The sequence below is a fragment of the Furipterus horrens genome, unplaced genomic scaffold, assembly GCF_987537825.1.
Source record: "Furipterus horrens unplaced genomic scaffold, mFurHor1.1.pri manual_scaffold_2, whole genome shotgun sequence".
NCBI classification, from domain to species: domain Eukaryota; kingdom Metazoa; phylum Chordata; class Mammalia; order Chiroptera; family Furipteridae; genus Furipterus; species Furipterus horrens.
This window is the reverse complement of record NW_028327172.1, coordinates 152,485,317-152,512,124: the sequence shown is the minus strand read 5'-3', so window position 1 is coordinate 152,512,124 and position 26,808 is coordinate 152,485,317. Positions and strand designations below refer to the sequence as shown.

Sequence of the window (26,808 nt, the reverse complement as noted above, 5' to 3'; positions counted from 1 at the left end):
CAGATGTCTTTGAACCGCAGTTTTGGGCGCCTTGTCATCCTCTGGCCTTCTGCTAGCTCGCCGTAGAGGAGGTCTTTGGGAATACGGCCTGCATCCATTCTTTTGACATGGCCGAGCCACCTGAGGCGTCTCTCACTAAGAACTGCATGCAAACTGCTCATGTTGGCTCGCTTCAGCACCTCGGTGTTGGGGACCTTATCCTGCCAGGCGACATGCAGGACGCGTCACAGGCACCTCATGTGGAAGCTGTTGAGTTTCCTTTCGTGCCTTGCGTAGGTGGTCCACATCTCGCTGCCATAGAGGAGAGTGCTGAGTACGCAGGCTTGGTAGATGCGCAGTCTGGTTTTCTCAGCGAGGCTGGAATTGTTCCACACTCACCGGTTCAGTTTGGCCATAACTGTGGCTGCCCTGGCGATTCTCCGGTTGACCTCCAAGTCAACTGACAGAGAGCTCGAGATGGTGGACCCGAGGTAAGTGAAGTCATTGACAACCTCCAGGGTGTATCCGTCGATGGTGATGCATGGGGGAGTCCCTGTGCCTTGAGCCATAACGTTCGTCTTCGTCAGGCTGATGGCTAGTCCGAACTCCTTGCATGCGTGGGAAAGGCAAGTGACTAGCTGCTGGAGTCCCTCTTCGGAGTGTGATGTCAAGGCTGCGTCGTCGGCGAAGAGCATCTCACGGATGAGCACCTCTTTGACTTTGGTCTTGGCTCGTAGACGGGCCAGGTTGTAGAGCTTGCCATCGGATCTGGTGTGAATGAAGACACCCTCGCTGCAGTCCTTAAAGGCGTATTGGAGGAGCATGGAGAAGAAGATTCTGAACAGCGTAGGTGCGAGGACGCAGCCCTGCTTTACTCCGCTGCTGACTGGGAAGGCCTCAGAGGTTGCGCCGTTGTAGGACACCGTGCTGTGCATGTTGTCGTGAAAGGACATGACCACAGCAAACAGATGTGGTGGACAGCCAATCTTCCGTAGCAAGCTGAAGAGTCCGCTTCGACTGACCAGATCAAACGCCTTCGTGAGGTCGATAAAGGCGAGGTAGAGTGGTTTATGCTGCTCGTGACACTTCTCCTGCAGCTGGCGTAGGGAGAAGATCATGTCCACTGTTGATCGGCCAGCTCTGAAGCCACACTGGGACTCTGGGTAGACGCGGGAAGCAAGGGTCTGCAGGCGGGCAAGAGCGACCCGGGCGAATACTTTGCCGACGACGCTGAGGAGAGAGATGCCCCGGTAGTTGTTGCAGTCGCTGCGGTCTCCTTTGTTCTTGTACATGGTGATAATGTTGGCATCTCTCATATCCTGGGGGATGTAACCCTCCTTCCAGCAGAGACAGAGTAGATGGTGGAGCGGCTGTAGCAGGACTGGTTTCCCACTCTTTAGGATTTCTGGAGGGATTCCGTCGCTTCCTGGTGCTTTCCCGCAAGCGAGGCAGTCGATGGCTTTGCCGAGCTCTGCCGCAGTAGGTGGGGTGTCTAGCTCCTCCATGACTGGTAGGTCTGGGATGGCGTTAAGAGCAGTGTCTGTTACGGTGTTCCTCGTCGCGTACAGCTCGAGGTAGTGCTCGGTCCACCGCCGCATTTGCTGTTCCTGGTCAGTGATGACCTCACCTGTCTTGGACTTAAGGGGGGCGATCTTGGAGGGGATTGGGCCTGTTGCCTTCTTGATACCCTCATACATTCCTCGTGCGTTGCCTATATCGGCGGCTTCCTGGATGCTTCTGCACAGCTTTAGCCAATAGGTGTTGGCACAGTGGCGGGCGGTCTTCTGGACTTTGTTCCTGGCAGCCCGTAGAGCTTGAAGTGTACTGGGAGTGGGCGTGGCCTTGTAAGCCAGTAGGGCCTTCCTCTTAGCCTCGATCACGGGTTCCATTTCTTCCCAGTGAGCCTCGTACCAGTCAGCGTTCTTCCGCTCTTTCTTCCCGTAAGCAATAATGGCGGAGTTGTATATGGCGTCGCGGAGACGTGGCCAATTGGATTCGATAATGTCATCTGCCGCCATTCCCTCGCCGAGTGCATCTTCCATCCTGTTGATGAATTGCTGGGTCTTAACTGGGTTGCTGGCACAACTGGTGTTGATGCGTGGGCGACCCTTCATCTTGGAGTGGTGCAACCTCTTCGGCGTTATGCGCACCTTGCTTACCATGAGGGCATGGTCCGTGTCGCAGTCTGCACTGTGGTAGCTGCGGGTGAGGAGGGCGCTGCCAATATCCATTCTTCTGGTGATGACGAGGTCAAGCTGGTGCCAGTGGCGGGAGCGGGGGTGCCTCCATGACACCTGGTGGATCTCTTTGCACTTGAAGAATGTGTTTGTCACGCACAGGCCGTGGTGACACAAAAGCTCAAGCAGTCGCTGACCATTCTCATTGATCTTTCCTCTCCCAAAGTTTCCGAGGCAGGTGGGCCAGGCCATGTGGTCGGCTCCTACTCTTGCGTTGAAGTCTCCAAGGAGATAAAGAGCATTACTTCTGGGGATCTTGGATAACGCTTCGTCCAGTGCATGGTAGAACTGTTCTTTCTCTTCAGTGGTGGTGCAGAGGGTTGGGGCATACCCACTAAGAATGCTGACTGGGCCGAAAGTTGTTGACAATCGGAGGGTAAGTAATCTCTCTGTGCCTCCTGTGGGTGGCTCTATGGAGTTAACAAGCGTGTTCTTCACAGCGAAACCAACACCGTGCTGTCTTGGTTGGTCCGGAGACTTCCCTTGCCAGTAGAAGGTGTAGTTGGTTTCTCTGATAGTTCCGTTGTCGGCCAACCGGGTCTCCTGTAGAACCGCAATGTCGATGTTTAGTCATGCCAGTTCCCTGTCGATGACGGCGGTTTTCCTGGCACCATTGATCCACGGAAGGTCTGCAGTAAGTCCAGGATACATGGTCCTGATGTTCCAGCTAGCGAGGCGAAGAGCTGGAGGCTTCTTTCTTGTTGTTTGCTTGGAATTGCCTGGTGCGAGTGTTTTGTGGCCCACTTTTCAAGAGACGCCTCTCTGATCCCCACGCACCCAGTGGGGCAGGCGAGCCATGGCGAGACGGCACCTAATTGGCTGGGGGCTGCCCAGCTTGAGGCGGGCGGTAGCTGTCCAGTGAGGTGCGATGACCTCTCCCACGGTCAGAGGAGACCCCTGGCGCTCGTTTCCTTCGCCAATCGGATGAGCTTATAACCGGTAACTGTCTCCTCCCATGTTGAGTCGACATCTTGCGATGACGCTGGAGTGTCCTCTCCAGTGAAGCTACAACGCCTGGGCAGGGTGATATGGAGGGCCAGCTGTTGCCCATGCAGCAGACCCCCCCTCTCTTCGCAGCTGAAGGGTCCAAGGGAAAGACGGAGTCAATACAGCTTGGCTTCAGGTGCGCCGCAGGAGTTGCCGGTGTTGACTACAACGTCAAACCGCCTTAGGGACTCCGGCTCCGGATATTCTGTTGGGGTTTACTCCCTTAGCCTTTCCCCTGAGGAGGTATGCCGCAAGGCAGCGGAGGTTTGGAGTCAGAGTTTCCCTTCTCCTTAGCCTTTCCCCTGAAGAGGTATGCCGCAAGGCAGCGGAGGTTTTTTGGAGTCAGAGTTTTCCTTCTCTGGTGTGCCCTGACTGGAAGATCGAACCAGCGACACTTAGCTCGCAGGAAGTTAGGTATATACTCCAAATTTTAGAAGGCCCCAAATCACCAGTTTTACAGCAAAATTTCAGCAGTGACAATGTTGGTCCCGTGGACAGGACACTGAAAGATTCATCTCTAAGGAAACTAACCAGAGAGAAAAGACTAGAAAATGGAATTAAATGGATGATTTAAATATCTAAGTAGAAAAGCTGAATGAAGAAATAACTATGGAAGGAAAATGTGTAGTTGTCTAAAATGCTTTCCTGTCAAGAAAGATGAAACACTTCCATTTTTTAACGCCAGTCGTTATACTGACATTTGAAACCATGAGAAAGCCCAGAAGACCAGAACTGCAGACCAGTCTCCCTGCTGACTGTAGGTGATACATTCTAAAGGCAACAGTGGCACTGCGGTGTATTCTCACAATGTGCCACGATCAGAAAGAATTTATTCTGTGAGTGCACGAAGGTTTTACTCATCAGAGCCCCAAACGCCTCCTTGTGTCAGGCCGAGAGGGGCAGCGCAGAGACGCTAAGGCGTTAGGGCCCAGAAGGTGTGTGACCGTGTGCAGCATCTAACACTGATCTCCCCAGTCTGTTAATCAGCGAGGCGCAGACATCCGTACGCATACCCCCCTCCCCAGGATCCAGCCCTCAGGTGCTCGTTTTCCGCCGTCGCCTTCAATGCTGAAACACGGGCAACACCCGCCGTAACGCCTTTGGGTGGCGTGAATTATAGGTATGGGGAATATATAGCGGGGAGGTCAGCGGGGAAGGGGAAGGGGGGAAAGGGAGGGAGATGGTACAGGAATTAAGAAACATAGTAGGAGAGAGTGGAGTAGACAGGAAGATGTTGAGAAGAACTATATGCACAACCAATGGGCATGGACTAAGGGGGGGGACAACTGGAGGGAGGGAGATCACTGGGTGGAGGGGAGCAGAGGGAAAAGAAATTGGGACAAGTGTAACTGCATAATCAATAAAACATATTTAAAAAAAGAATATGTACAAAAACCTATACCGTCATCATACTGACTAGTGAAAAACTGAATGCTTACCCCCTATTATCAAGAACAAACAAAGATGTCCACTTTGAGCACTGCTATTCAACACAGCACTGGTCTCTAGTTCTAGATATAAATCTAATAACAAAACTTATACAGGACTTGGATGCTGAAAACTATAAAATGCTGGTGAAATAAATAAAAAAAATCTAAATAAATAGGGACACATATAGTGTTCACAGATTAGAAGAGTCTACATAATAAAACTTTTAAAGAAAAACAAAGGACATCATCTTCAGGACTAAGGACTTCCTGATGAGTTCTTACACATGGCATCAAAAGCACAACCCATAAAAGATTGATAAACTGAATTTTATCAAAATTTAAAACTTGTTGTATGAGAGACCCTATATTAAGAGAATAAAAAGACAAGTTACAGAGAGGAGAAGATATTTACAAACTACACATTCAACCAAGGATATCCAAATTAGATAAAGAACTTTAAAAACTCAACATCAAAAAATGATCTGATTGAAAAATAAGCAAAAGACATACAGAGACACTTCACTGAAGAACATACATGAGCAATAAGCTCATGAAAAGATGTTCAACATGACTAGCCATTACAGAAATGCAAAGACCACAATGAGACATCACTACGCATCTTTTAGTACAGCTAAAACATAAACCATGGCAATATCAAATGCTGGTAAGGATAAGAAGAAACTAAGTCTCATATATTGCTGGTGGGATAGTGAAATGGTACAGCTACTATGGAAGAATTCGGCAATTTCTTAAAAAATGAAACACAATTACTATGTGTCAGCAATTGGGAATTTGTCCTAGAGAAATGAAAACTTCTATATGATTATTCACAGCCACTTTATTTTTAATAGCCCAAAACAGAAGAATTAAAACTTCCCTCAACAGATGAATAATTAAACTACAGTACAGCCACACAATGGAATGCTGGTTAATAATAAAAAGGGACAACCTGTTAATATATGCAACAACTTGGATGAATGTCAAGGGTATTATGGTAATGAAAAAACAGCCAGTATCAAAAATGTATGGTTCTATTTATATGACATTCTCAAAATGACAAAATTATACAAGTGGAAAACAGAATAATAGCTGCCAGGAATTGGGAATGATGGAGGAAGGGGAGTGGGTGTGAGTATAAAGGGGTAGCAGGAGGGAGTTCTGTGTAGTGATAGAACAGTTTTGCTTCCTGATTGCCGTCCATAGTCACCACACCAATATACATGTGATAAAATGGCATGGAACTATACATATAGGTTGTGCCAATGTTAATCTCCTGGTTTTGACATTGTACTATAGTTACCCCAGATGTAACCACGGGGGAAGCTAGGTGAAGGGTAGATGAGACCTTTCTGTACTATCTCTGCAACTTTTCGTGAACTATAAATATTTCAAAATAAAAGATTGAATAAATTGTCAAATCGAAGAGTTTATTATGTTGATTCCCTCAACAATAGTATAAATGTAGTAGAGTTTCTTAAAGTTTGTTTTTTTCCAAGTGATAATGTGAGATTTCTGCCATTTCTTCCAGTAACTCTGCAGTAAAAGAAATCCAATGGGATCATTCCTACAACATTCCCAGTAACTGTCAATATAGATGCCTAAGGACCCTAATATAATAGTCAGAATGCCATGAATTAGCATTAGCTAGCCCATTGTGTAAGCAATGCCTTTTAAAAACTAGTCATGGTAATAGAAACATACCGAACTAACTGTGCTTTTCCAGGTGAAACAGATGGTGCTGACTTTTCAAGTCTTCCTCCACGCTTTTCCTCATGGGTGTCTCTTAGTGATGTTCTGTGGCTAAAAACATTACACCTTTATTAATTATTTTGTACTGATTAATAGGAAATTTAAAAGATAAGTGTATGTAGGTATTCCAACATTTTCATGCACATGGAGATGATGTGTTTTCCTGACACAGAGAATGATGATGAGTTCCAGCCTCCTCTGATACACTTTTGTCCTTCAAGCACAGCCATGTGTTTTATATACTGAACAGTTTGTTCAGCATTTCTTTGTACTAGGAACAGGTCTTCACAGGCTGTCATCACAGTGAAAGTCTTCACTCTATACCTTCCAACCTAGTGGCCCACGGCCCTGATCACAGTCACCTAATTTTTTACCTTTCCGACCCAATGTTACAGGAGGGATTGTACCTGATTTTCCATGTTCCCAGGTTAGCACAATCCATGACACCTACTTGGTTTTCATTAAACACCTAAGTAAATCCTTAACTGAAAAAAATAACCACATGGAAAAGGCTGAATTTAAAAAGTCACCTCCCATTTAACAGAGTAGCTGATGTGATTTCTCCATGTGTCTTATCATCTTTTTTATATGTTATTTGTCCTGACTCACCAACTACATAAAAATGAACTGTGCTCTTCCCTTCCCTTCATAGAGTCCACACATAAACCCATTTAACTGTGAAGTCTCTCTGCTTGAAATATGAAGGAGAAGCAGGAAGGAATCAACTTCTATTGTAGACGGAGGTGTTTTTTCACTACTCTGTAGTTTTCACTATGAAATAAAATTATGTGAAAAATTAGGCAAATGTTACTGTAGATGTTTTTAAAATTCCATCATGAAATGTCTACATACGCTTTGATACCAACAGTGGTCTTCCAGTTTAAACTTGGCTCTAATCTCTTGGTCATTTGACTCTTCCCCAAATTAATTTGGTTCTTCTCCAGCATACTCTTATCTGAACCAGTAATAGCTTTAGGTAAGGCATCTGCTTCTTTCTTCTTAGGTGTCTCATCAGGCTTTTCCTTTTGCAGTTCTTCATTAAATCTAGTTTGCTTTATTAAAGAAAAAATTAAGAATAATATTTACAATGATATCACTTCTGAATTATCCAGTGCTATCTGAAAATTAACATTGGTGATAAATTCAGAAAAGAAAGTCTTGAATGCATCTTAATTGTGTTGCTTAGTGACACAAATTGAATAAAGGCAACTTCACAGCCAAATCCTTCTTTGGACTTAGACTGACAGTAATGTGATGTTTCTAACCTTCACCTCTGCTAGAGCACACACAGATACAGCCACAGGGCTGACCCTCCTCAATCTGCACCAGCACTAGAAAAAATTAAATTCAAACCCTACATTAACTGGGACCAAGGATAAAGAGAACATCTTTATCCAGCCAGAGATGAAAGCCATTTTAGACAGGGGAGGAAACATATAGGTTGAAATAGACATCTCATCAGAAACAATGCAAGCCATAAGAAAAGAGAATTATATCTTTAAAGTACTAAAATGGAAAAAGAAAAAAGCCTGTCAACCCAAAATTCTACACTGAGATAAAAATAAAATTTTCAAAGATGAAGGTAAAAATAAAAACTTCCACAGATGAACAAAAACCAATAGAAATCACTGTCAGGAGGCCTGTGCTAGAAGAAATGTTAATGAAGTTCTTCAATTACAAGGAAAATCATACCAGACAGAAACACGAATCTATATAAAGAAATGAATATCTATATAAATGGCAAAAATAAATATAAAAGACAATTACTTTTAACCACTGTAAAATGTAATTTGCTGAAGAAAATAGTAACAGTGGTTTGGGGGTTTAATAATATGTAAAAGTAAAATGTATGAAAACAATGGCACAAAGGATAAGAAGAGGCATTCAAGATATAAATTAGGACAGCAACTAAGAAACTTTTTGAAAAGTATAACTGACTAATAGCATAAAAAAGTGGAATCATTTCTAAGAGCGTACCTCACAAGGGACAAAAAAGGAGAGAAAAAAGAACAAAGAATTAATGGGACAAATATAAAACAACTAGCAACATAGTAAATTTAAATTTCTCTACCAGTAGTTACATTAAATGAGAATGTATAAAAAGGGAAAACACAACTACTCGTGGTCTAAAAGAAACCACTCTTTACATATAAAGATCTAAATATATTAAAAGTAAAATGCTGGAGACTTCCGGCCGAGATGGAGGCTTAGACTGACATGCTCAGTCTCCCTCTACAACTAGAAAGGAATACAACTACCTCAAAACAAAAGATAACTAGAAATTCCAGAAAATAAAACTACACGGAAGCCCAACGTACGAAGTTATAAACCATCGGCGCTCATCGGGCAGGTAAGAAGAGCGAAAGTGGGCGGTGCTGTTTGCCGTAGCACCAGGAACAGCGGCTGGGAGAGCAATCCTGGCTGCAGTCAACTCACAGCAGCTCCCGACCCCAACGCTGGGAAAAGCAGCCCCCCCTATTGCCTTGGACGGTGAGGTTCAGAGGGCAGGAGGACTGATCTGGGTCTCCTAGCGGAGAATAACAGCAGGAAACCATCTTGGACCCCCCGCCCCCACACAAAGTGCCACAGCGCCGTGAAATAGGTTGCGGATCACCACCGGTCGCTAGGTAGTGACGACAAAGGGCCACAATACGGCGAAAAAGGTTGCGGATTGCTGCCAGTCACTGGGTTGTAACGAGTACACAGGCACTGCCCCCTATAGCTGGCCTAAGAAAGCAAAATGCAAATCTGTCAAAATGAGGCAGACAACTATAGAAATCCCGGTGGCGCAGCTCACAAGGCAACAGATGAAGAATCTGACAGATGAACAAATAAGAAATCTGTCAGAGGCTCAGTTCAGGGCCATTGTTATAAGGTGGCTTACAGAATTAACAAAAGATTTGGAACAAGACGAGGAAGGATTGAAAAACACTCATACTGAAAGGAACAAAACCACATACGAGACAAATGGTGAGGAAATAAAATCCAGAGTTCAAATCAACAAACCGGAACATAGGGAAGGAACAAACAGTCAACCAGTGTGGAGAGAGGAAACAGAAAACAAGGAAAATGAGAAGAGGCTCAGAAACCTCTGGGACAGCTATAAGAGACCGAACATAAGAATTACAGGGTTGCCAGAGGGCGAAGAAGAAGAACTAGAAATTGAAAAATTAAGTGAAAATATAATAAAGCAGAACTTCCCTAACTTGGGGAAGGAAATAGGCTTACAGGTCCAGGAAGCACAGAGAGTTCCAGAAAAACTGGACCCAGGGAGAACCACTCCAAGACACATTATAATCAAAACGTCAAAAGTTAAAGATAAAGAGAGAATCTTAAAAACAGCAAAAGAGAAGAAAAGAATCATGTACAAAGGGGTCACAATTAGACTATCAGCTGACTTCTCAAGGGAGACCCTGCAGGCAAGAAGGGACTGGCAAGAAATATTCAAAGTAATGAAAATCCAAAACCTACAACCACAAATACTCTATGCAGCGAAATTGTCATTCAGAATAGAAGGGCAGAGAAAGTGCTTCCAGGACAAAATAAAACTGAAAGAGTTCATTAAATCCAAACCACTATTATATGAGATGTTAAAGGGACTGGTTTAGAAAAAGGAGAATCAAAACTATGAACACTAAAATGAGAACTGCAGCACAAGAACCAACAACAGAAGCTAGGGAATCGAAACAAAGGCAAACTAAATAGGCAACGAGAGTGAAAAGAACTATAGGTATGGGGAACATATTGGGGGGAGGTCAGCAGGGAGGGGTAAGGGGGTAAGGGAGGGAGATGGTACAGGAATTAAGAAGCATAGTAGGAGGGAATGGAGTAGACAGGAAGATGTTGAGAAGAACTATATGTACAACCAATGGACATAGACTAAAAGGGGGGACAACTGGAGGGAGGGGGGCCACCGGGTGGAGGGGAGCAGACGGAAGGGAAGTTGGGACAACTGTAACAGTATGATCAATAAAACATATTTTTTTAAAAAGTAAAATAATTAAAAGGAAGTAGGAATAATTATATTAAAATCAGATAAAATAAGCTACAAAACAAATAATATCAAGGATAAAGAGGGAGATACATAATGACAGAGTCAATTAACACATAATTATAATTGTGTATTCACTAAACAACAGAACTTCAAAATACATGAACTAAAAGAAAAAACAGATAAATCCGCAACTGGGAGAATTCAAAACTCCTTTCTCAGTAATCAATAAAATGAGCAGGCAAAAAATAAAAATATGGAAGACTTGAGCAACACTGTTAATCAACTTGACTTAATTGATATTTGTAAAATATACCAGCCAAAAGCAGCAGAATAGACATTCTTCTCAAACGTACTAGGAAAAATTCACCATAATAGACCATAGTCTGGGCCACAAAACAAACATCAACATATTTAAAAGAACTAAAATCATAACAAAATATCTGCTCTTAGTACAACGGCACTAAACTTATTACGATGACAGGAAGGAACATCACCACATCAACACAGTGATTGGCTCAACTCCCATGGTTTAAGTGGAAGCCCCATGGCAAGAATGTAATAAAGCACCCTCCCCCTCCTACCCAGGGTAGTGTCAGCAGAGGCCTAGTGGGGAGACTGGACTTCCAACCCTGCCCAGCAGTAATGAAGCACCCACACAGCTATCAATGGAGACTAAGTGGGGAACTTGAACTTTCACCCCCACCTTGCTATAACCCCAGAACTCCACCAGTGAGGTGTCAGAGAAAGCCTGCTAAAACAAAAGATTTAAATAAAATCCAAATTTTCACAACATAAATGCCAAAATGTCTAAGACACAATAAAAAAATCACTCATTATACCAAGAATCAGGAAGATCACACATGAATGAGAGGATGATGAATAGATGCTTAAACCAAGATGAAACAGATGTTAGAATAGTCTGACAAAATTTTAAAGCAGCCATCATAAAAATGCTTCAATGAGCAATTACATTTGAAACAAATGAAAAACTAGAAAGTCTCAGCAAATAAATAGAAGATACAAAGAAGAACTGAATAGGAATTTCAAAACTGAAATTTACAAACCAAAGTAACTCACTGGATAGGTTCAAAAGGATGGAGAGGACAGAGGAAGAACCCATTAATTTGAAGATATAGCAAGAGAAATTACCCAATCTGAAAAACAAAGAGAAAACAGACTGGACAAAAATGAACAGAGCCTCAAGATCTGTGGGTCTATAACAGGAACACTCAACATGCATGTCATCATAGAACCAGAAGGAAAGAAGTAAGAAAGTCAGACTGAAAGTGTATTCTAAGAATGTCTGAAATTTTTCCAAACTTGGAAAAATACATAAATCTAAGACTTAAGAAGCTGAAAAAAACCTAAACACAATAAACCCAAAAACTCATGCCAAGACACATAATAATCAAACCATAAAACTAAAGACAAGGAAAATTCTTAGCAGTGAGAGAATAACAGTATTTTACCTAAAAGGGAAAAACAATTACAATAACAGATTTCTCATGAGAAACCATGAAGGCCAGAAGGACTAGAACATTTTTCAAGTGCTGAAAGTAAAGAACTGTCAACCCAGAATACCATATCCAGTGAAAATATTCTTGAGGAATGAAGGAGAATTCAAGATGTTCTCAGATGAAGGAAAGCTAAGAGAATTTGTCACCAACGGACCTATCTTAAGGAGGAAGTTCTTAAACAGAAAGGGTATAATAAAAGAAGGAAACCTGCACAATCAGAAAGGAAGAGAACAACGGTTAGAATAAAGTAGGAGTAAATAAGTTTAAAAGACTTTTTCCTCTTGAGTTTTCTACCTGATGTTTGACGGTTGAAGCAAAAATTATAACATTGTCTCATTAGTTATCAGTGTATGTAGAGGAAATAAAGACAATTATAAATGAGAGAGGGAGGGGACTTAAAGAGAGGTATGAATTCTATACTTGACACAAACTGGTAAACTGTTGAGTAGATTATGATAAATTATGTATGTATAATATAATACAATACCTGTAACAATCACAAAGAAAAATATGTACACAGATATACACTCAAAACAATAGGGGTAAGTGAAAATGAAATTCAAAAAAATAAGCCAATCAGAGAAAGACAAATACTGTATGATTTCACTCATATATGGAGTCTAGTGACCAAAATAAGCTGACAAAAAAATAAAACCAGAGGCATGGACACATGGAACAAACTGACAAATCTCAGAGAGGAAGGGGATGGTGGGGACTGGAATTGATTTGTCAAATATGCATATATGCATAGCCCATGGACACAGACAACAATTTGGTAAGGCCAGGCGAGGGAGTGGAGGCTGAGGGTGGAAAATGGGGGACATCTGTAATAGTGTCAACGATAAAAAATAAAAAATAAAATAAGTAAAAATTTTTTTAAAGTGAAGACTGCCTTACATTTTCCCACTGTCCTTCTCCTAACGAGATGCTCACTTGTTAGCACCAGAAGATTAACACATCCCCTGAATGTCCTCATCCCAAGATGAACAGCCTCTCTATAGCTCAGTGTAGATTTAAGAGAATTTTTAATTAGTGAATATTTTTATTTTATGACCCTTTCTTTTATATGCTCCAAGTAAAATATTATTCACATCTGAAACCACCAAATTCCTTTAAATACAAATATGACTACATTAGGCCCAGGCCAAATAGCTCAGTTGGTTAGATCGACATTCCAATACACCAAGGTTGAAGGTTCAATCCTTAGGCAGGACACATATAAGAAGCAACCAATGAATGCATAAATAAGTGGAACAGCAAATCAATGTTTCTCTCTCTCCTTTCTTCTCCCTCTAAAATCAATTTAAAAATGACTAGATTAAATTAAATGTGAAAAAATAAATAAAAATGAAATCCAAAGTAGAAAAGAAATAATAAATAACAAACTAGAAAAAAAGAGAAAAATCAATGACTCCAAAAGCTAGTTCTTAGAAAATGGAGAAATTGATAGACTGGTAGCCTGATGGGTCAGGGAAAAAGTTGTACACAATGACCAACATCAGGAATGTGAGAGGTAAATACAGCTACAGATTCCACAGATACTAAAAGTCTAATAAGATGGTATCTCATTGTGGTTTTAATTTGCACCTCTCCAATGGCTAGTGATGTTGAGCATCCTTTTATATGTTTATGGGCCCCCTGTATGTCCTCCTTGGAGAAGTGTCTGTTCAAGTCCTTTGCCCATTTTTTAATTGAATTGTTTGTCTTCCTGGTATTGAGTCACATGAGTTCTTTATATATTTTGGATATCAAACCCTTGTCCGACGTGTCATTGGCAAATATGTTTTCTCATATGGTTGGTTCTCTTTTCATTTTGCTGATGTTTTCTCTTTCCTCTAGCTGTGCACAAGCTTTTTAATTTGATGTAGTCCCATTTGTCTATTCTTTCCTTTATTTCCCTTGCCCTAGGAGATACATTGGCAAAAATATTGCTGGGTGGGATATCTGAAATTTTACTGCATGTTATCCTCTAGGACTTTTATGATGCCATGACTTACATTTAAGTCTTTTACCCATCTTGAGTTTATTTTGATGTATGTTGTAAGTTGGTGGTCTAGTTTCTTTTCTTTCTTTCTTTTTTTTTCTTTTTTTCTTTTTTTGCATGTGCCTCTCCAGATCTCCCAACATTTATTGAAGAGACTATTTTTACTTTAGATACCACCTCACACCGATCAGAATGGCCATCACTAACAAGTCAACAAACAAGTGCTGGCGAGGACGTGGAGGGAAGGGAACCCTAGTGCACTGTTGATGGGAATGCAGACTGGTGCAGCAGCTGTGGAAAACAGTATGAAATTTCCTCAGAAAACTAAAAATGGAACTGCCTTTTGATCCAGTAATCACACTGCTGGGATTATACCCTAAAAATCCTGAAACACCAAATCAAAAGAACCTATGAACCCCGAGGTTCATAGCAGCATTATTTACAATGCCCAAGTACTGGAAGAAGACTAAGTTCCCATCAATAAATGAGGGGATCAAAAAACTGTGGTATATTTACACAATGGAATATTATGAAAGAAAGAAAGAACTCCTACCCTTCGTGACAGCATGGATGGAACTGGAGAGTGTTATGCTAAGTGAAATAAGCCAGGCAGTGAAAGATAAATACCATATGATCTTACCTGTAAGTGGAACCTAATGAACAAAACAAATGAGCAAAATAGAACCAGAGACATGGAAATAAGAAACAAATTGACAGCGACCAGAGGGGAGAAGAAAGGTGGGTAATGGAGGAAAGTAGGGGAAGGGTCTTATCAAGGAACATATATAAATGACCCATGGACATGGACACCGGGGTGGGGACTGACTGTGGGAGAAGCAGAGTGGGTGGGGCAGTGGAGCACAATGGGGGAAAAATTGGGACAAGTGTAATTGAACAATAAAATTTTTTAAAATTTTAAGTCTAATAAGAGAGCAATATGAACAAATTTATGCCAATAAATTCAACAACTTAGATGAAATGGACAAATTCTTTAAAGACAATCTTCCAAAGCTCCCTCAAGAAGAAATAGATAACATGCATGGCCCTATAGTAAAAATATTGAATTTGTAGTTAAAAACTTTCCCACAAACAACACTTCTGGCCCATATGGCCTCACTGGTGAGTTCTACCAAACTTTTAAAATAGAAAAAATACCAAACTTTCCAGAAAATTGAAGAGGAGGAAAAGTCCCCATCAAATTATTTAAGGCCACTTTTACTCTAATCCCAAATCCAGATAAAGATATTAAAGAAAAGAAAGATACACATCAATAAGCTTATAAACAGAGATGCAAAACTTTTAAATAAAATCTTAGGAAATTAAATCCAAAATTATATAAAAAGAAAATGCATCTAGAACAAATGAAGTTTGTCCCAGAAAAAAATCAGTGGAATTCACATTAAAATAAAAAACAGACACATACACAATTACCTCAATAGATTCAGAAATAACATTTGATAAAATCTAATATCGTTCCTAATAAAAGTTCTCAATAACTTGGGATAAAGGAGATCTTCCTCAATCTTATAAACGTCATCTGTGAAAAATCTACAACTAACATCATACTTAATGAGAAACAAAGTTTTCCCTTTGCCATTAGGAACAAGAAACCATTTCTTTTCAATTCTGTACTGGAGGTTCCAGCTAGTGCATTAAGGAAAGAAAAAGAAATAAATGACTGAGATTGGAAAAAAAGAGGTAAAATGATCTTTATTCACAGACAACATGATCATCTACATAAAAAAACCCTCTGGAATCTACACAACAGATACTAGAACTAGTAAGTTTAGCAAGGTTTCAGGGTTTAAAATAAATATACAAAAATCAGGCATCTTTTTTATAGTAGCAACAAATAACCAGAAGTAAAAAATTTAATACTAGGATTAACAATAGCCCCCAAATATGAAATACTGACAGGTTTCACAAGAGATGCATAGGACCTCTGCACAGCAAGTTATAAAGCATTACTTAGAGCAATTAAATAAGACCTAAATAAATGAGATATGTACAGTGTTCATGGACTCAAAATTTCAATATTGTTAATATTTAAGTCCTCCCTAAATTGATCTGCATATTCCACACCACCTTAATCATAAATCCTTCAGGCTTTTTATAAAGAAATTGACAAGCTAACTTGAATATTCCAATGGACATGCAAAAAATATAGAATAGCCAAACAACTTTGAAAAACAATATTAGAGTACTGACATTACCTGACTTCAAGACTTATTATAAAACTACATTAATCAAGACAGTGTTATATTGGTATAAAAATAGAGAAATAGAAATACACCCACATAAATGGGTAACCAATTTTTGACAGAGGTATAAAGGTAATTCAGTGGACAAAGTGTAGTTTTTTTCAAAATACGGTGCTGAACCTTTGCCAGCATCACTCCCAGTGACTGTTTTTGATGGTTATAAATTTAAATAACAATGGAATTCATATTTTATGTTTTGTTCTTTTTTGTACCCCAGGTTATAACTGATAAAACATTTTCTCGTGTTGATCCAAATTTTGAATTTTTACACTTGTTCAAATACTGACATATTAACTCTGTTATAATTTTTACTTGCACTTTAAATGGTTCTTTTAATTTCATTTATCTTTGCAATAATTGTCAAAACTCTATGTAGTGTGCATGGTAATAAACATTTTCATTGCTTCACGGTATAGTGTTAGCATTTTTTCCGGTGTCTCAGCAGAGTAGGTTTATTGCTCTCGCAATGGAAACGTGGAGAGTCCTAGAGACATTTGACCACCTCATATGGAGACCTAGGAACCTGAATATGGATATGATATAGAGTGGGGGACCTTATACCATCTTACAATGAGTCAGTTTTTTGGATGAGGGGACATTGTTTACTGCAGAAATGTGAAGTGCTGCATTGGCCCTCAGGGTATTGCTCTAGTAGGTTGTAAACAAAACAAATGTTAGTCTCTCTGCATCAGAGCAAATTCAGATGTCACCAATGCCCAACAGTGTTTGTGGAAAATGCGCATTTTCTCCTGCTTTGAATAAAAAGTATCAAAAGTTGGTATCCTCTGGGTAAAGCAATATTCTTATCATACTAGAGTGGATCATTCTTTAGCACTGCAAGAGCAAGACTGCTTTCAAGAGTCGTAGATGAAGAAAAGGATTCCGCTGAACTTTAGCCAGGGGGTGATCTTATACAATTCTTACAGCCACTATTCATTCATTTTGTGCCCTTGGCTTTTTATATTGGAAAAACATTTATAGAAAAACAGAAAATGAATGCCCCAACGAAGAGAAAGGAAACTTTGCATGAAGAAATTTCTAAGCTGATCAGCGATGAATTGAGTGACAGCAATTTTGGGATAAGTGATCTTGAGAGCAGTGCATCTGAAGATGAAGTAAGTGAAGATGAAGCTGAACCATCTTCTTCTGAAAGCGATGCTAGTGAAAGCTGTTGGGTTGAGACGGAAGCAGATGGGCAGGACACAGACAACTTCAACATCGGTTTGCAGCGCTTCCAGGTTTGAAGCATGCCGCACCGACTGATTCTAAGCCAATTGCTTATTTTCATCTCTTTTTCACTGAAGTACTGATGAAGCTGATGGTCTCTGAAACCAACAGACATGCACAACAGTACCTTCAGTCACACGAAAACTTATCCCCTAATTCTAGAATGAGTTCTTGGAAACCAACAATTGCAGAAATAAAAGCTTTTATAGCTTGTATACTGAACATGGGCATAATTACTAAACCAAGTAGGTACAGCTACTGGTACAAAAATAAATCTTTGTCAACTCCTTGGTTCTGGCACATGTTCTCTCATAACCAATTTCAGTTATTGCTGAGGTTTTTTCATCTTGTAGACAATTCCAAAATCCCCACTCCTGATGATCCATCTTATGACTCATGTGCTAAATTTCAGCCAACAGTTGATCACACCGATTGTATCTTTCAGCATTACTATACTCCCCACCAACAATTGAGCATTGATGAGAGTTTGGTTGGTACCAAAAGTCATAGCAGATTATTGCAGTACTTGCCAAATAAACACCATCACCACTGGGGAGTAAAATTTTGGATGTGTAATACAGTCTCAAATTACTATCTTGTATTCTATGCTTACCTTGAAGCAAAAGGTAATACGGACAAAGATGATGTGAAAAAACATGGTTTGGCCTATACTGAGTAACTAAATTGCTTACCACAGGAAATTATACGAATAAAGGTTACCACATCTTTTGCGACAATTTTTTAAGTTTGATTCCCCTGGCTAGGTACCTGTACTCAGTAGGGACATACATTACAGGAACACTTTGTAGGAATCAAAATTTTTTCCCTTACCAGATTCTACAGAAGTTCAATGTGGGAGAGGTAAGATTTTTTAGAAATGCCTTCCTGTTACTGTGTGGGTTTAGGGAAAAGAAATCCCAAAGAAAGTAGGTATTGCTCCTTAGCTCTTATTCAATCCCAAGAGTGTCGAACATAGCATCAAAAAGAAATATAACAACAATTCCCAAGCCAGCTATCATATTGGAATACAACTGATACATGGGAGGCATAGACACATCTGACATGACATGTATTTGGATGAAAGAAGAACACGAAAGTATTGGAAGAAGGCTGTGCTCAATGTAGTATCAAGAATGCTGCTAAATGCATACATTCTTTATAAGGAAAATTTTTTAGGTGGGAACAAACCAATGTCTCGATTGAACTTCAACACCTCCATAATAGAAGAGCTTGTCAAAGAATAGCATGAGTTTAGAGACATTGTTAACAAATCCAGCAATGAAGAAAATCCACCAGGTCCCTCTCATGTATATGGTGTAAAGATGCTTCCAGAAAGAAAGCTAAGATTGTGTACGGAATGTTCAACATCAGAAAGAAAAATCAGGTCGAGAACAGTATGTGTGAGATGTGACAAAGGGCTGCACCCAAGATGCATCAATAGCCACAAAAGTTAATATATAAACATTTTACTATTATTGTGTTGTTTTTGCAATTCATTTTTGTTTTTCACTGTTGATATCTATTGATATATGTCTCTAGTGTGAATGCCATTTGTGTTCATTTTTTCTGTACGTTATGAAGTTTTCTTTCTCAAAAATGTGTGCAATATTTGGCATACTTCTTGCTTGTTATCCATATTGCTATGTGTTTTTTCAAATTATAATCATAGGTTTTATATTATGCCATATATTATACTTCAAAAGCCATATTGAAGGAAAATATTTTTTCTAAAGTAATTGTTATAATAAGATAATTTTAATGCAATGAATTTTTTGCTAAATTGTGTCAAAGAACACTGCTTACAAAAGAAGAGTGTATTTACTATATGATGTGAAATTTTCAGCAAATTATTATGAGTAATAATGTTTTTACAGACATTTTCATAAACTCTGCATTTCTCAGCAAAATAGCCTGGCATTTTTCCCATGAATTTTAGCAATTACGCATGGCACTCTAAGGGTGAAACAACTAGATCCAACTTTGATCCATACTTCACATCATGTACAAAAATAACTCAAAATGTATCATAGGTCTAAAATGTAAAACAGCATTTGAAAACTTCTAGAAGAATACATTGGAGAACATCTTTGTGATATTGGTTGGGTCTGACAAAGCTTTAGATACAACAGTATAAGAAAATTAGTAAGTTGGAGTTCATCAAAACTGAAGACATTTGCTCTTTGAAAGACCCTATTTAGAGAATGAAATGACAAGCCACAAACTGGGAGAAAATACCTGGACATTAGAGTTTAGAGTTTAGAGCTTCCCCAGAGCCAGGAGAAGGAGGATTGGGAAGTTATTGCCTAATAGGTAAAAGTTTTAGTTTGGGATGATGAAAAAGATTCGAAAGAGACAGTAGTAATGGTTGCACAATATTGTGAATGTAATTAATGCCACTGAATGATACACTTAAAATGGTTAAAATGGCAATTTTTACATTTTTATGTATATATTTCATAACAACAACAAAGGAAAATTCTATTCCAGGAAACAGGTGATCAAACACTAGGAAACAAAAATAACTCACAGGATGATGACAGGGAGATGAGCCATGGCAAGAGCAGGAGCTGTCTGGGAGCAAATGAGCACTCCAGAGGTGGTGGGGTCAGGAGGAAAACGGATCTGACGAACTATCTCATGTGGTCTATCCAACTGACGCTGGCCTGAGAATCAGCCTGGCTTAAGTGTATCACATTAGTAGTTCTTGCATGTCATTTCTTACCCATATCAACTTTAACCAGAATTTTATTTCACAAAACATTATACTGACTGATTTCTTTGTTCAGCACTATTTCAAAAACCATGGAGGACACAAAAGAAGCACACTTCTATGGACATGCAATTGGCACACCTATTAAGACAATTCAGTCAGGTAGTAATCATGGGATGAAAATAATCAAAACATCTAGGCTTCATTAACAGGGCTGAGTCCTTTATTTTTAGTGTTATTCATTCAAAAGGGAAAATGGAAAAAAGTGAAATATTAAACCTACCACCTAAAGAAAATGAGAAACGTTCTTAAGTACTACATTTATAATATTTCTTACTTCATATTATTGTGTAAAAAATTCCAGTAATTAAAAGTAGTGTCCAACAACAGGCAGAATCACTTTTTATACTATAAAAAGTTGTTGTCAAGTAATATAATGCTATGAAAGTTCAAAAGAGACTATAAAACTTACCTGTTGAGACATAATTTCTGAAAATTTTGCTGATTTGTCCTTTAAAAATGTGACAAGGTCTTTATAAATTGGTCCTTTTCTCTCATAATTAATTTCCCCCTCATCATCTGTTTTGCCCTTTGAAAGAAAATTTTTGGTGCTATTATTAATGTAATAGCAATATAAAACCTGATCAATACATCACAACCCAATAACACATTATTTTCTTCTCTAAAGGATCCATGTGGTAGTCCTTATACATGAAATGTAAAGGTGAAACCCTTCCCTCTTCCCTCAGTGTTATCCATTCACACATGCATTCAGCAAGCCTTTACTGAGTGCCTCCTAGATGCAATAGGGCACTCTGCTACTCAGCATAGAAGTGAGACCTTCCTCTGTGCTCCTCTCATGTGAAAATGCATTATGACTCCAAGAGCTTCTAATGAAGTCATAGAAGGCCTCAAGACTAGAACGGCCACCACAGAAAAGCCTACATTTCCTTTGACATTTCAAGAAAAAGATCAAAACTATGAACATTAAAAAGGCAACAAAGTCACAACTGTCAATAACTGAATCAAAAAACAAACAAACTAAGCAAACAAGCAGAACAGGAGCAGAGTCATAGATAAGGAGATCATCTGGAGGGTTATCAGCTGGGAGGGGGGAGGGGGAGAGTGGGGAAAAGGTGCAGAAATTAAGAAGCAAAATCGGTAGGAACAAGATAGACAGGGGGATGTCAAGAATAGTATAGGAAATGGAGAAGCCAAAGAACTTAACGCATGAACCATGGACATGAACAAAGGGGGGGATTGCTGGAGGAAAGGGGCTACTGGATGGAGGAGGGAAAAGGGGGGGGAATTGGGACAACTGTAATAACAAAATCAATAAAATATATAATAAAAGAAAAACCTATGTTTCTTTTTGTCACATTGCTCTTGTTCTGTGTCTGCATGGTTGCTCTGGGCTGCTTTGTCAGGGTTATGGTCTTGATGAAACCATCCATCCCTCCACCCTCTGCCTCTGCCTCTATCCTTGTCTCTCTCTTTTTCTCATTTCCCTCTTCTTTCCTACTGCTATTATTCTCTATCAACCAAATACACACACACACACACACACACGTGTAAGTATATATGTAACTATATATAACAGATATATACATATAACTGTAGTATGTGAGACATTTTGTTGTATTTACTGAATAGTTTCATTTTTAAACTGAGAGGAATACTTAGATGTTTCCATATAAAATAAAACTGTCTGTGGATTAATAAATAACCTTTTACAAGAAGCAAAGTCTCCTTGTCCCACTCTAGAAGGTCAAAGAAAACCATTCCTTTTCAATATCTTATTTTCTAGGTGGATATTTCACTTTTCTAAAGTATCAAACCAAACCAAAAGCAAAATTATATTTAGGTCATCTCTGCCATTTAATGCAGAAATAAGCTAAGTGTCATGCTGATAAGAAAAGCACCTAAGGCATGTCAGAAAAGGTGCCTACAAGTAATTAGAAGACAGCACCCACCCAAGTCCAGGTGTGACAACTCTCCAAGCACTCCCCTGGGTGAGCTGGGTCCTCTCTGCTGAATTTTGGTGGTGAGACCCAAAACTACACTGAAGACACTGAGGACAGAGTGTTGCAGACGAGAAAGCTGAGCTTTGTCTAGCTAAGTTCAGTGAACGAGTATGAGACTCAAAATAGTTTTTTTAATCTAAAAAATTCAGAAGGTTACGTGCTGTCTCTGTCTCAGCTCGAAGCTCACCCACCCACCACACTCTGCTTTGTGATAGTTGGGCTGAGAATCTGCAAAATGGTGTTTCTCCTTTGCCAGGTTAGGTTTGCTTCAGTCAGTAGGAAGTAAAAGAAGGAGAAGGGACGTGCTCCCTCCTACTTGTCTCTTGTTCCTGTTAGTCAACCCAGCAACTGTCCCACACCCCCTGGCAGTGGCAGTTGCTTCCAACAGCAACAGTTGGTTCTAATTTCCAGTGTTTTCTTCCCTATAGTCCCAGAAAAGGACTCGTCACCATCACCCTCCCCCCACGCCAGAAATACCATCATCAGCCTACCAGGGCATCATCTTCAAAGATCTGGGTCTTAGCTCTGCTAAGACCTCCTCTGAGCTCCGGAGGGCCAACACTAATTGGGAAGCACTCACTCCTCAGAGGTCTCAGTCCCAGTGTCATTGAAGTCACCTGAGCTCTGATGGAACCAGCACAACCTTGAAGTGACCATTCCTCAGAGATGTAAGTCCCAGTTATATGGGGGCCCCTCCTCTGAGCTCCTAAGGGACAATCACCAAGGCAAGCAGGGTCCACTCTCCAGAGGTCTAAATCCCAGCTTTGAAAGGCCCTCCTCTGAGACCCTAAGGTATCGGCACAGCCTGGCAGTGCCCCCTTCCCAGACATCAGGGTCCCAGCTTCCTGGGGCACCTCCTTCAGGCATCCACATTTTGACAAGCCCTCCTCTTCTTTCCTTTGTCCTTCAACTCTTAGGGCAGAAGCTGTAGTTAGTGCTTCTGTTATCTCAGTGCTCATTTTATGAAGTGAAATGAGTCACGTGGAAGGCCATTTCTCAGAAGACTGACTTAATGTCCTGCCATGGGGAATGCTGGCACTAATTCTGAGACAACTGTGGATTTGTCCCAGCAAACACACATAGCAGAGGGATCTGCTTGAATCTCACAGAACAGTATTTCATTTTCTATGGTCATTGGAACCCAATCCTAGAGACATGTCTGCACTTACAGACACCAAGCTAAGTACCAATGTCAATAATGTTTTATGAATATTACTTACACCATTTAAAAAGACTCCTTCTGCACTACAAGTAACGCACAAAGTTTCAACGTCATGTGGTTTCACCAGCACATAACAAATTTCCCCAAGAATTTGTCTCCAAGGTGGGGCTCTACATCCATTTGAAAATTCATAACCTGAAACCAATTATCAATCAACTTAGAGTTGTGTAAAATACGTTGGCTCCAAAAAAGTAAATATTATTAAAATTGTTTTCATTTTCTTTTTGTCTTAATCCTCACCTAAGGACATTTTTCATTGCTTTTAGAGAGAGAGGAAAGGGGAGTAGAGAGAGAGAGGGAGAGAGAGAGAGAAATATCTATTAGTTGCCTCCATAAGGACCCCCAGGGATCAAACTCTCAGCATTTCGATTTATGGAACAACACTCCAACCAACTGAGTCCCACCAGCCAGGGTTTGTTTTCACTTTCTGAAATATTAAATTCCAATGTAGCTATTGAAGCATTTTGAAAAATAATTATGAAAACATATATAACATAAATGAATGAGAAGATAAAAACCTGAGGTATATTTGATATATTCCAAGACTGTTTCTTCTCCTTTTCCTGAGAAACGTTTGAGCAGTTCTATGTCATTCTTAACTGCCTCTGGATTTAAACATATTTCTCTGAAATAAACATTTAGATATTCATTTAAAATATCTTAAAACAGACTCTACAAAAAAAAAGTCATAGCATTCCATTATGGCAAGGGAAATATTTTTTATAATTAAAATTGCAGTTAAATTATAAACAATAACAAAGTTGCAGCTAATTTTGGCCATGCTATAATCTCATAACACTGTCAAACCAGCAAGGAGTTACTGACTTGTGTATAATAGACCATTAAATATATTCACTTAAATATTTGCTTTATTTCTTAATTATAATACTGTAATATTAGAAAACACTAGAAAAATAAACAAGTTTTAAAACTGATAAATTCTACATGATATTTGCACTATAATTTAATAACTTATCTAAGAGTCTTAATTTAAGAGGCTCTGGAAAGTCTAAGGCCACTCAATGTCTTCAGAATTAGATGAAACCCCATTAGAATGTTTTAGGAATGTTAAAGTAAATTTCAATTTGTAGAACTGGAAATATCCATGCAATGAACAAATGTTATTCCAATAAAACTGAATGCTAAATCAATAGAAATAACTTCCATGCTTTTTTTTCTAAAACTCTGAAAGCACTTTTAGAGATTTTTTTTTAATACTCACAATGAAATATGTTTTAGAGAATGATTGAGAAGGTGCAGATCCAGCTGCTTAAGCAGAATGGCAATCTTCATCTTAATCTTACTTTCAGGATCATCATCTTCAAAAACTTTATCAAGAATGTTTAATATAGATGATTCTTCTTTCATCGTATTATAATCCAAGCCCAAGATTTTCGCTACAGGATTTCTGTTAGCTGACCAAAAAAGTAAATAAATAAAAATTATTCTCTTGTCTTTTATTATAAAAAACACAAAGATGAACAAATCCATTGACATCCACTCCACTGTTTCTTTCATTATGCTTTCTCTAACTGACCCAATTAGAATCAATGTCCACTTCTCAGATTTACTGAATTTAGAGACTTTCTTATACCTTTTGAGATGGTCTCTCTTGTATAGTAATATCATTATATATATCATCTCCCTAATAGAACAAAGACTAAGATTTTCCTTCTTTTTTTAAGACCACGAGTCATTATCCAAAATAGGCATTCAATAATATATTCAAGATTGATTTGAAGATAGGGAAATACAGGTAACACCTGTATAAAACACTGTTGTTAGGTTCTTATGCGAATCCATGTCACACAAAACAAAGAACTAGTACAAAAATGGGGTTAGGTTCCAAAAATTTTAAAAAAATACTATTTTTAGAATTAAGAGAAATATTTTTATTAAAGCAATTTTCATCAAAAGTATTACACATTAATATGAATTAAGTAATGTTTTCTTCACCACTATTAAGCTCCATTAACCAAATGCATTTTCTTTTTGACAAGATATCCTCATCCTCTGAACGTTCTTCAGCATTATCTTGATTTCTATGCTCCACTTTTGGCAAAAAATCTGTTATTTTAGATTGCTTGCTTTTAGCTGAGATCTTTATAAATTTTGTTATATGGTGCTAAGCACTTTTGAAGTTCTCTCTTAAACTTTGTGCTCCTTTCAGTGCAAGGATCTTCATTTAAGAAATATGATTAACTGTTCAGCTAAGTCTAGTCCTTTCTTTACGCTTTTTAGAATAAACTGTTTAACTTCTTCATTTTCATCAGTGCTATTGTCCCCTAATTTAAGTTATCTTGGCACGTTCCAGATGTCATTTCCACCAAAACTGCTTCATCAGTTTCTTCTTCTACCAGTAATTCTTGGATATCTTCTATAGTCATATCATGTTAGAGTGAAACTGTGTTATAGAAGTACCGTGTTATACGGGGGATACATGTACTAGTCTCCTTAGAAGAATCATCACTAGAGTTGCATGTGTGTGCGTGTGTGTGTGTGTGCATGTGTGTACCAATGCTCAGGATTCACAAATGCATGCTTCTTTCCCAAATGGCATGCTTCCTAAATTCAATAAAAATGCGAAAGTATATGCTTCTCTTAGTCCATGGATCTCCTGCCTGTTCTAACCACCTATCTTTCCAATCTCTTGATGTTGGAGCTGGAAAAAGTAATCTAAGCAGTATTTACACACATACCAAAACTAGAGTGAAAAACCTAAATACCAACTCATGTACAAGGCTGACATAGATATGGAAGTTGAAGCTAGAGATGCTAAAAACAGAGTTTGATAAAGGTTAAAATATATATGATTGAAAATGAGGAGCAAGGAAAAACACATTTAGAAAAAAGAATTTAAGATGAAATATATGTGCATCTGGACAAGGAAAAGGAAAATGGCTATGGGACTAATTCAGAAGGCTGACCTGAATGAAATGAAGTGCAGTAATGGGATTAACTTGACAACAGGATAAGGGCTATACCACCAGGAAGCAGTAGGAGGTATAGGACTGAGGAAAGACTGCTAGACAGGAAATGCAAGGGAAGTTGGGTCTCCTTTCCTTGTACCTCCTGTCATGCAATCTCAACTTATCAACCTGATGAATGTCATCTATAAATATTTATGAAAAGCGGTACTAGGTGAATTCTGGGGAAAGATATAAAACTGACTCCCAAATTGCCAGGTACCATGTAATTTGAATCTAAAACTAAAGTTTTACTTAGAAAGGGCAAAATGCAGCAAAAAACACATATCCTAGCCAATCTAGATATACAGTAGTCTATGTATTGAATTTATGTAAGTTGAATTTAATGAACAATAGTGCCCTTATTAACTATCTTCTTGAATTTAGCTTTACTCTCAAGATTTCATTCCTCCTCATGAAAGCAACTTTGGTGTACAGAACAGCCTAGTAGGGAAGAGTAGGCAAGAAATAAAGACTGCTATCCTAAGGTACACATCTTAATCTAATTAAAAAGAGAAGGG

The 26,808-nt window shown here is 39.2% G+C and overlaps 1 protein-coding gene across 2 annotated transcripts in view; it reads right to left on the bottom strand.

Annotated features, from left to right (window-relative positions):
* The window catches only part of ODAD2 (outer dynein arm docking complex subunit 2), a 229,088-nt gene that overhangs the window by 194,984 nt on the left and 7,296 nt on the right, over positions 1-26,808 (bottom strand). Inside the window, exons 3-9 of one of the 2 annotated variants that reach the window (XM_090268051.1) lie at positions 24,544-24,736; positions 23,840-23,946; positions 23,320-23,456; positions 20,548-20,664; positions 7,249-7,434; positions 7,011-7,057; positions 6,335-6,415 (exon numbers count right to left, since the gene is read on the bottom strand). In XM_090268051.1, coding sequence (XP_090124177.1) covers positions 6,335-6,415; positions 7,011-7,057; positions 7,249-7,434; positions 20,548-20,664; positions 23,320-23,456; positions 23,840-23,946; positions 24,544-24,736 — 868 coding nt within the window. Of the gene's footprint in view, positions 1-6,334; positions 6,434-7,010; positions 7,058-7,234; positions 7,435-20,547; positions 20,665-23,319; positions 23,457-23,839; positions 23,947-24,543; positions 24,737-26,808 lie in introns of both variants that reach the window. The other variant, XM_090268050.1, reaches the window with a different exon arrangement.